The sequence below is a fragment of the Nematostella vectensis genome, chromosome 2 (assembly GCF_932526225.1).
Source record: "Nematostella vectensis chromosome 2, jaNemVect1.1, whole genome shotgun sequence".
Classification (NCBI taxonomy): domain Eukaryota; kingdom Metazoa; phylum Cnidaria; class Anthozoa; order Actiniaria; family Edwardsiidae; genus Nematostella; species Nematostella vectensis.
In genome coordinates this window covers 11,914,092-11,925,426 of record NC_064035.1, presented here as the reverse complement: position 1 = coordinate 11,925,426, position 11,335 = coordinate 11,914,092, and the positions used below count along the sequence as shown (strand labels likewise).

At 39.7% G+C, this 11,335-nt stretch overlaps 2 protein-coding genes across 3 annotated transcripts; one reads left to right on the top strand and one right to left on the bottom strand.

Moving 5' to 3' along the window:
* The first annotated feature begins 1,556 nt into the window (after positions 1 to 1,556).
* On the top strand, positions 1,557 to 9,207 carry LOC5514027 (myotrophin). Of its 2 annotated transcripts, XM_048723700.1 has the most exons (8): positions 1,557 to 1,753; positions 2,072 to 2,185; positions 3,783 to 3,866; positions 4,049 to 4,160; positions 4,955 to 5,719; positions 6,321 to 6,440; positions 7,650 to 7,733; positions 8,086 to 9,207. In XM_048723700.1, the coding sequence occupies exons 5-8, from the start codon at positions 5,654 to 5,656 to the stop codon at positions 8,206 to 8,208; spliced, it is 393 nt and encodes a 130-aa protein (XP_048579657.1). In that variant the 5' UTR covers positions 1,557 to 1,753; positions 2,072 to 2,185; positions 3,783 to 3,866; positions 4,049 to 4,160; positions 4,955 to 5,653; the 3' UTR covers positions 8,209 to 9,207. The 2 variants fall into 2 exon arrangements, with proteins under 2 accessions (XP_048579657.1, XP_001634277.1); XM_001634227.3 differs by lacking the exons at positions 6,321 to 6,440; positions 7,650 to 7,733; positions 8,086 to 9,207 and having other exon boundaries at positions 1,570 to 1,753; positions 4,955 to 5,099.
* LOC5514071 lies at positions 8,643 to 11,335 on the bottom strand. The gene is made up of 3 exons (XM_001634180.3): positions 11,176 to 11,335; positions 10,997 to 11,076; positions 8,643 to 10,209 (listed from the first exon to the last, which is right to left on the bottom strand). The coding sequence occupies exons 1-3, from the start codon at positions 11,311 to 11,313 to the stop codon at positions 9,981 to 9,983; spliced, it is 447 nt and encodes a 148-aa protein (XP_001634230.2). The 5' UTR covers positions 11,314 to 11,335; the 3' UTR covers positions 8,643 to 9,980.

Below are 11,335 nucleotides of genomic sequence, written 5' to 3'. Positions count from 1 at the left end.
CAGACCACAGAGATCCTGAGTAGGTATATTTACCGTATCGTAGGGCCCAGTAGAATGGTCCGCCAAATTTTCCATGAGCTCGTAGTTTTCGGCTAATGCTCGCTTCTCGCGCAATTTTTTTCGCCAATGCTCGCAATCTAAAACAAACATAAACAAACTAAAATTGATCAGTCTCGCATAAAAAACGGGGTGCTCGCCAAAGACCATTCGGGGGCCCTTATCGTAGTTTACAAAAACGTAGGAAGAAAACACCGGACAGCCTCTATTTGCTGGAGTGCGTGGGACCTTGTGGTCTGCGTCGACAGTTGAATATGGAATAAAACCTTTAAAAGAAAAGGTCGACAACAACGCAGAAAACTGGAAAATATTGTTTAAAAAACAACTAGTATGCGTTATTGTTGTCGACTTTTTTAACGTTTTTTTTTTTTTCGTATCGTAGTTACAGGGATGAAGTATGCGAGGCACATCTTATATGAGTTGATAACGATTTCGAGTCATTTTTACTCGCAAAAAATCAAATTAATCCCTGGTTAATTCGATTCCTAACCAACTCACAAGATCACCCAGATTTGATCTCTTCTCTCCATTTTTGCCATGGCGGACATAGGGTTTCATTCAAAACAACCTTTACCCCCCCCCCCCCCCCCCTCCCCAACTAAAACCATCCGATAATTGATACTATTTTCTTCAAGTCATTTCCCTGAAAATGTTTCATACTATCTCCCACATAAGCTAAGCCGCATTTTCGAGCACTCTTTTACGGTGGGCACTCTCAAAACCTTTTTTCATTGGCCTTTCTCTTACTTTGAATGCTGAAAAGGATATATAATAATATAATATAAATAATAATTGCCCAGTCTACATGGTCATCGCAGTTTGACTGTTGACTTCCTGTGGTTCGAGGTCCTGTAGTTAGTTACTAGTTAACTTAAAATTACTAGTTACGGCCATGGTCTAACAGTTAACCGTAAAATGGAAAAAAAATAAAATAAATATAAGCGTTAACCGTAAATTTGAGGACAAAAAATAACCGGTAACCGTAATAAAGATGCCGAAAATTTAACCGTAGTGTAAAAACGCCTAATTTTTACCGTTAACCGTAAAAACGTCTTTTTATTTTTTAACGTTCACCATGAATCAAAACTCCATTGAGCCCCTCCTCTGCAGCTCTAGAAAAATAAATAGCGATTACCAAAATGCTTAACTTCCTTGGTTTATATACACGCAGATACAAACACAAGGTCAAACTACACCTTACCTCTTGAACCTTTAAATGAAAAATAAATCGAGCGCGCGGAAAAGTATTGTCATCGAACCAAGATTCGGGTTTCATTAAAAATCCATGCGAATTGCGTTTGTGTTTTGTGACAAATTTAGTCCGCCTTGGGCTCAGAGATGCAATAATCCTGATATGATACAATTCATTCCTCTCCAACCCTAATCACATCAGTGAATTCATTTTCTACACCTACTCTACCAATCACACAGCTAATTATACAGGGGCCAAAAAGGTCTCGCGAAGAGAATGTTTTGTGGGCGTGTCCATTTTGATGTGACGCACTAACGCACTCCGCCAGACCCGGTATAGCATCACTCCGAGTCGTGAGCGTTCTGCAGTGTGCTCCAGCTTTTGGACCGAGCAGTATACGCACCGCCAGAAAACTACCACAAATCTTGATCCACCATGGCTGATGTTGTGAGAGCCGTTAGATCTGGAGACCTTGAGCTTATGAAGAAGGCTATGTCTAAACCGGTAATTGGTTTGGGGGTTAAACGTGGAACATTTTGGGTCTTGTCAGTCTGCAAGTAATTTGCGCGTTTGCAAGACGTTAAAATATTGTGCTCGTACGCTAGCTTAATTTGGCTCTTATTCCAATCTTTGACAACAGCCTTATCGGCCACTTTGCCGTCGGGTGCAGTTTATTTAAACAGTTCAATATAATTAGAAAAGAAACGTGCAAGCTAAACCAATCTGTGACCCGCCTTACTACTTGGCATCGGTGAAAGCCGAAGAATGCGCTACTGTCATTTGCACGAGTAAACATGCGATTCACGCATATTTCCACTACAGGGTTTCTGTGTGAATGCACCGGCATCAGGGGGCCGTACGCCCTTGCATCACGCTGTGGACTGCGGGAAGATCGACGTATGCCAGGCTCTCGTGCAGCGTGGTGCCGATGTTGATGTAAGTGAAAAAGGCACTGGGGTTGGAATAAACATTTATACTATGTGTTCGTCTCCTCTTCTTGCCTATTCTTGATAAACAAGCATGAATATTAATGACGTCAAGTATGGTTGAACCAAACAGCGACTATTGCCCACTGATATGCATTTGAATCCGCGCTAATATTTATAATAAAACAAACTGTTAATCTCTGTTTTTAATCTGTATTTGTGGTAAGTTATAAGGTGCGAATTCCCTTCCCCCCATCGAGAGGCAAATTATAGTACAAATAAGGGATCTGCATGGTTGGAGAAGTCTAGTGCACAGGGGAGGCTTACAATGGTAGTCGTGCTGTTCGAAATAATTGGATAGATTGGCTCCTAATGATTTACAATATGCTAATAATAGTATCTCCTGTTTCATTGACCTGTCTGGGGAGGCATCTAGAAGATTTAGTTATTGACACAAAACGTTTCAGAATCTATATTACCTCCTTTAATTAAAAGAGCATAAAAGCGGTACATAGATTTTATTTCAAAATATATGCCTTAATATTCGCGAGATTTATGAGGTTAAATAAAATATGTCGGTTCCCTGCGAGCTACGTATTTGCGTTTGAAGTGCTTGATTCTAGATCAGCACGAAATTGATAATATATGATCAAACTTGCGTTGATTGACATAGAAGAATAGGATTTCCGCCGTCTGATCGTAGAAGGACGCAATGAGGGGCGCACTGTGTAACACTGAGGGAATTTTCAAGAGACGAAGCCGATGCAGGACACGAAAACAATATATCAAGCTTTTATGATTTTATTGTTATGCTAATATTTGCAGGATGGACAACTTGAAAACTTTTGAATGAAACTCTATTTCAAATATAAAAAGGGTGATAAAAAAGAATACAACCGTGCAAGGCGCTTATCATGTGAGGAATGACATAAATTTAAGTAGAAGAGCAAAGAGTACAGTCGCTGTTATGATGCGATGCCGCCAAAGAAGTGAAAAAAAGTGTTTTAAAATCGAGGTTAATACGTGTCAGCCCATTTGGCAAACATAAGTGCTTTCTAAGCAAGCCTGCACTCATGACTATACCCTTCTAGGTTCGTTATCAAGGTACTTATTAATGGGACACATACCATTAGGCCCTATAGCGTGCCATCTGTACACCATCATCCTTCAAGCTGAGTACTGGATGTCGTTAAGAAGAGGCATTTTTGCGCGCTTAAAACAGGGTATGATAGATACACTGCGTTAACCCCCCCCCCCTCCCACCCCCAGCGGTTGACTTGTGTCTCCCATACCACGATAACACGGGAGAAGCATCCTATTGCTTTTTGTAATAATATTCTAATTACACTTTCCGCGTTGGATAGTCAAAACATCTTATAATCTGAGCCACCAACTCTCCCCATCCTTCCTAGGGTACTTACCATCATTTTCTTACTGTAGCAGAGTTACACACACATCAACAATATACCGTAAAATCCTCTGCTCTTACAGTTGGATGAGGGACCACTACCCCTCCCTTAAAATCCTTCCCTTCCCGTCATACCATTAGAACTCACAAACTACAGTTAGGTAGCTTGTTAGGATAACATACCATACATCTCTTGCAGCTGGAGGACCAAGGGGAGTGCACACCTGTGTATATCGCTCTTCTGAAGAACAACAAGAGAATGGTGGAATGGTTACTGGAACAGGTACTGATCTAAAGATCAGGCGAGTCTTTGCCTTGAGTCTCTCAAGGAGAATCTCGGTAATATATGATTCGTCTCGGAATCTCGGTAATATATGATTCGTCTCGGAATCTCGGTAATATATGATTCGTCTCGGAATCTCGGTAATATATGATTCGTCATGATTCTTTGTTTGTCATGTTTAGGGGGCTGACCCAAAAGGCAAGTCCCCCGACGGTGATAAGTACGCCGACTGCACAGAGGACGAGGGCATGAAGGAGCTCTTCAAAAAGAAGTGGAACTAACTTCCCTCTCGAGGTGAGGTCACACTCCCGTTTGTGAGATAGAGTGAGATAAAACGTATCGTGTCCTATCAGTCATAGCTTTAAATAGACTGCAGTATTAGGTGCGCATCTTGTTTGCGCATTCAGTTTTTTTTTCAGTGGGTCACGCTAGAAACTACGAAGAGAACCAGATCTATCTTATGTGCTTTATTTCAAGTTAAGCTTCCGGCTCCCCTCTAATGGCTCGTTATTTTTGTAAACTGGGGGATACTTCGGGTCCCAACACGAAACAGCATAAGCTCAAATAATTACCGATATGGCATTTTCAGAAATAAGCGCAACCAAACAATAAATAGCAAGTAGTAAGGTCATTCAAAACCTAGGGCCACTAAAAAAAACAACACTGAACGATTGTACGCACATCCAAATTACGGAGGGACATTCGGTGAGGGGGATTACTAGGTAGTTACAAGGCGAGCAAAGGATAGCAGGAGGAACATTGGGGGGGGGGGGGGGGAGGAGGATATGAGATAAAAACAAAAGAAGAGTATTAATAACTTGATGCCATGGCTATTTATGGTGGGTAACTTCGAAATGGCGGGGCAGTTTGAGGTGCGAGTACGAAAACGTGCGGAGGAGGTGGGGGGGGGGGGGGGGGGGGGACGAGAGGAGCACGACGTACGAACGAATGAGTCACGAGAGAGTTACGAAATGGTGATCATCGTCTTGGTGGGAGGGGATAACCGCGGTTAATTGTTAGTTAATTATTTTAGCGACAAATTGGACATATGTTTTCTAATGCTGTTTCAATAATTTGTTCTTTTTCAGTACCGACAAGCCGATGTGCAGTAGTACCTGTTAGTACAAACCAAAATTGGCTAAAAAAAGGGTTTAGGAGATCGCATAATTATACCTTATATATCAGGCGTTGATTTCAAAAGCACCACCTACAATAAAAGTATTTTCTCACGCATGTATTTGTATGTGTTCTTTGCATTGAGTTGAAAAGAGGGCAGAGGCCGTGGACGTACACTTTCGAGTATTAAAAAGATTGTTTTGTTTTCCAGATGGCTCGACATACTTAGAAAAATGCCCGCGAAATTATCTTAAGAATTGTTTGATTCACGCAAAATAAAAAAAAAATAAAAAAAAAACCGCTACTGATATCGTCCAGACTTCGCTCGGTGGGCCCTATATACATATAAAATGGCATTTCAAAACCTCGTAACTTCCTGCAATAACGGATAATGGAACATTGCCAGGCCAAAAGCGTTGAAGAAAGCAAACAGAAGCGGTTCAAAGTCGGGAAAGGATGGGGCCAGACGGCGGTTTACCTGGTCGTTGGGACGCGCGAAGTGCGGTCACTTGATGAGGTTTGTCGGCGATTCCGGAGGTTTCGAATACCAGCGGTGCTACCCGCTGTACACGTAGTGTGACCTCGGGGGTGTTGAGTAAGCGACTTGCTCCACTTATCATCAGTGGACGTTTAGCTTTCATTTGGTCAACACTAGCCTTAAACTGCGAAAAATGGACATAGTCAACGCCATCAAAGCCGGCAATGTAGAGGAGGTCCAAAAGCGACTATCTATGCCGGTAAATTATAAGTTCATTTTATTATTCACTCGACTATATCCTAGCTTAGGACTTGTTAGCGAGAGACGTCTGAAAATCAATCTGCAGTCCGCCGATTGTAAACTGCAAGAAGTCACTAAAACTCCTAAACTTGTCAGTTCTCTTTCACTAAAGACCATACGACTTATCCAAGATGAATTCAACACAATGCCTTACATATACCTTCTGTGGTAGAAGTATTTTAGAAGAACAGTTCACAAACATCAGTCGAATAGGTCACATTTTGATTGACGGATAAATTAATCAGACAAAATAAGCATTTCAAAAAAATCCCACTGATACTTTGATCAAAAGTTAATTAGTTTATCTTTACAAACCAATTTTGAGAGCAACACACTCTACGACTTACGAAAACTTATGAAAACTTTATTGCATCTATTTTACCTCAAGCACTTAATCACACCGTGTTCACACCAGACAGACACACCATGAGGTAGCTGGGAGGTTTTGACATTTGATAACCAAGTATCATTGTGCAACCTCTCTCGTGTGTTTATTTATACAAGTTACTCTAGTTTGTTCAGTCCACAGTAGTAGTTGACCATGTTTATCTTGGTTTCAGGGCCGGTGTAGTGTGAATGCTCCCATTAGTTCTGGCCGTTGCCCTCTTCATCACGCCATTGCAGCCAATATGCGACCTATTGTAGAATGGCTGGTCGAAAAGAAGTGCGCCGATCCTAATGTAAGCGTTAACCCACTACCAAAGTAGGCCAAATGTAGTCGTTATTTATTTATCAAAGCCGAAGAATGCAATTTTGCACGTACGCAGCTGAGAGGACCATTGTCCGAGAAAAATGCCTCAAGCTAGGATTTTGATTGAAAACCCATCCAAGTGGAAGATAGTTTGCACTCCCCTTTAACCTTGAGGCATCCGCTTGGAAATAATCTAAATTGCCGCGGTATAATCTATTTCCGAATACCGCTCGTGTTTTCCCCTTCGGGTAAAAAAGTGTCAGAACTAAGAACATCAGATAAACTTAGAGGATTACCATTAACTGCTTATTAACAAGATCGCATCAAATCAATCACGCACTCCTGTCAAGTTTTGGAGCTCCATAAGAAGCCAGCAGCACCGTCTGCGCCGGCTAATTACCCACATTAAAAAGCATAAAATTACCGGATAGTCCCATAACATCAGATTGCATTCTTTTTATGAGACTCAAAAAGTTGGACATTTGGCCGGTGCCAGTTGACGCATATCAATTCCCTTGTTGCTACAACCTGACATTACGTTTCACAAAGTATTAATACCATTTTAATTATGTATGTGATAAATAAATATTTATTGATGCTTTTGCAAAGGCTCCCTAAAAAGGCACTATACGATATATGTTTATTAATAAACTTGAAATCTGAACATGGCAGCTGCCTATCAAGCAGAAGGCTGCGTCCTGGCGTCCAATTAAACATTTTGTGTAGAACGCAAAATAAACCAATGAACGGAAAGGCCAAAGAAAGTTTCAGAAATTGAGAAGAAGAAAAACACACACACACACACTACTGGCTTTTAACATTGTCGAAGGGTAGTGCCCCGTCCCTGCGCTTGTTTTAGCATCTTGCTTGTTTACCAATAACAACAACCACAACAATAATAATAATAACAATAAAACCAAAGGTAAAGTGGGCTTGTGTTTGCAGATTTACAGGGTTTCCTGTGCCATTTTAATTATCAAACCGCTTATCCACCAATAGATAGCTGGGATAACTAATTAATTCACAACAACTATGAGCTACGACGAGTAGAGACAATTTCATCAACCCTCCCTTTTTGCTCAAAGCAAGATATAACTTAAATAGTTGAAACAATAGGTTTCCATATCCCTGAGTACACTAACTTGATCTCTGCATTCCCAATTTCATTATTTTTATATGCTTGTCTTTTGTTTCTCAGTTGGAAGATGAGGACGACACCACTCCACTTATGATCGCAATTTCCAAGAACAACCACATGATGGTGAAATATCTCATCGATCATGTGAGTAAATAATTATCACGTGAGTTAATATGCAGCAAAAAAAGGCATAAGCAGGAGCTAATGGAGTCAAGCGATCATGGTAACAAGACAGCACCTCCCCCCCCCATAAAAGTTCGCCTTTTTTAGATGATTACTGTATATAAAAAAACTTCAAAAAGAGTGAAGAAACACTACCCTCTTTTCCTAATCATAGAAGCAAAGAAAAATAAAGTTCTCAGTCCCTCACTTCCTCGGGTACCCAGGACAGTGCGGTCAGTGTAAGGAGGCGCAAGAGCATGGGGAGGCCTTGTTCCTGACGCCCTGGGTGTCCGAGGATGTAACCCTCCTTTCAACTGCTATTCTATACCCACAGGGAGCTGATGTGAACAAAAGAGATGCTGACAATAGAAGCTATGCCGATCACACAGACAACCTGGAAATTCTGAAGCTGCTAAAAGGAAAAGATTCACACATTAATGGACTCAACTCCAGCTAATAATGCAGAGGAGTCCAAGGCTAAAAATCATCAGAAAGGTTCACACACCTGGACTTAGCTTCTGTGAGTAAAGCCAGAAAGATTCACAACTCAGTGGTCTTAGCTTTAGCTAGTATACAAACGAAAGTGTAGATTCATGCTATCGAAAACACTATAAAAAGCATAGGATATAAAAGGAAATTGAAGTGACAGCACATGTTGGCTAAGCACAGTGCAACCAACACCTTTTGTACCATAACAAAGTTGTTCAGATTGTTTTTACTATGCTGGGTGAAATTCACAAAAATAGTATTGGGCCCCCTGGGGGGGACTCTGATATCAAACAGACGGGGATCATTGTCAGGATTTTTTTAAACAACCTTAAAAGGAACTAAAGTAGGCGTGGTTAGGTATGAATTTTGCCCCTAAAAGATACCTCAAACAAAAGTCAATAATTTGTAATACAAACGTTTAATTAAAACTGACTCTAGTGATCTAAAAACACCGAATGACACAGTCATTTCAAGGCTCTTTCATAAGCTACAAGTTAGACAAGGGAAGGCTATAATAGCACCCTAAAAGATACTGAGGTAAAAAAAATCTGGGCATTCTCATTTTCACCCCTAAAAGATACCCAAGGTTCCAAATTTACACCCTAGAAGATACAACGATGATCCCCATCCAATGGATTTAGGAAGTACCCCCCCCCCCCCCGCATTGAGCCTTCTTTTAAGGAGACTGGCCTTTATAATGTAGTGTCTTATCAGAAGAGAGGAGTTCTGCTATATAGTAGAGTGTCATTTCTGTAGGGAAAACCAGTGTTCTCTCTCTTCCTAAGAATTAATGTTTCAGGGTGCTTAGGGTTCATCATGTCACACTGCAGAACGGAAAAAATTTAGGCATAATACATGATGTGTCAGAACTTGTTTTAAGTCATTGTTTCACCAGAGAGCACTCTGGCACCTGAACTTTATAAATGGCGAATAATAAAATTATTTTTGTTTTTAGACTTGCTAAAAAGGTTTCTTTTATATTTATTTCTATACACACTGCAATTGATTGTCAAGCCTTAATACCCAACTTTGCTAGTGAAATTTTCTCACCTCACCAGAGGCAGTGGCAGAAAAAAATTCATGGGAAATATGGGGGAAAATTTGTTTCTGGATTTCATAGCTTCTGGATTGCTAAAATAGTTTAAATAATTCAAGGCATGATTTCTTTGGAGGGAGCCCATTGATCACATTTTGGGCATAACCACCTCCTGTAAATCCTTTTCTCTCACCACTGACTGTTTTGAAAAGTCTGAAAAGCAGTTACACAATGGCAGATCCTGTATATTAGCTCATAACAATGTGAAATAGGCAAATCATGTAATATATAACAAAATGTTCCCTTCCATGTAGCATATTATGATTTTGTTGCTACTGTATATTAAGTCAACTTCTAGTTTTTGGTATCAGCACAATCATTACTTTTTTTGGTATATCACATGATAAAATGACATATAATACATACATATGAGATATCATAAGAACAAAATAAGAGCAATATTTTCCCTCTCTTGTATATCACATGACACAATATAAAATAAAAATAGAATACAAACAAATGAGATATCATAAGAACAAAATAAAAGCAATATTTTCCCTAGCTCTTGTATATCACATTATACAATATAAAATAAATTATGATGCATACATATGATATATCGCACGAAAAAAATTGAAAGCACTCTTTTCCCTAGCTCTTCTTGAATCCACTATTATTGCATAATTCTCAAAATAGCTCCAACATCACTGCGAAGCATCATCACTACCTGTGCCATCCTCACTCAGAGCCACTCCTTTGATCTGCTGCAACAGCTCTTTGCTCTGCTTCTCTTCGTTGCTCCATAAATGGTATTGTTCATCAGTTAGTACTTCTGCAGCATGGTCCTCCGACCACTTTGCAAACATGGCAGAACCTAGCTCGTCATAAAGCTTCTGCCTCTGGATGTGGCTTTTGTTTACTTCACTGTTCATTCTAAATGTGATGCAGTAACAAGAGGGTAAGCATTTTAATTAGACACAAATTGTAACAGAGAACTTATTAATGTTTCTGGATAAGTTGTCTTTAAGGTATATGTACTAGTTTTTAATTTGCAAAATGAGTAGCAGTAGATTTGTGTAGAGTTCTTTATAAATGCAGAAGAATTCAATACTTTTAGACAGACAAGCCAACCTCATTACAATCATTAAACTGCATTTGTAACAACAAAAATATAGTTGCGCACTGTGACATTGAGAACCTCAGTGAAAAATATGTTTCTCTTTTCTGAGGTTTAAAATAAATCAATCAAATCATAGTAAGGTTGGAAGCTCAACATATAATAGACAACAAATCTTACCTACGACTTAAGCCCCTACAGTGAGTATTTTAGTTACAAACCATATGAAATGTTATCACTTGTATGGGTGGAGATACACCCAGGCATAGTGTGAGTAGGCTATATGAAAGTGATATTTAGTTCCCAAAATCTCTAAGAAATTCATGAATGTAATTTGCTTTTTCTGCCTCTGTAGTTTATCAAAGTTTCACAATCGCCGCGAATCTGCAGGCTTATTATACACAAAGCGGTTTGGATGGCTACAAAATAGTCCGTACAGTTTCCGTTCAAAGTTTTGTATCTTTTTCGTGTATCAATTGTGACTGATTTTGCAATTTATCATATAAGTACCGATAAAACCAACCAATACATTTTTGTCCTTCAAGTTGTGCTTGGTGCATTATTTTGTATCAATAGAGGCTTGTCTTAGATGCCATTTCGTACCTTTCACTCTCTGCTATAGCACGTTGGTAAAACTGGTTCATTCTCTCAGCATCAAGGCCATTTTCTGAATCACTGCCGTCCTGTGAAATTGAAAAACCATTTAGAGAACTTAATGAAATCTGTCTGTACAAGGATGTTGTTTTAATGGAGGCCAGCAAACAAGATACGAGGTAACTCACTCTTATTTGTTCTTTGCATTCGTTAGCAACAAAATCCCTCAAATCATCGTGCTTGTTTTGCAAATCATTCGAGTGCTTTCCATCCATCTCTCTCTCTCCTGTGTTATCGTTATTTTCGGTTGTCATGTACAAAGACATGTTTCTACTAGGCGTTATTAGC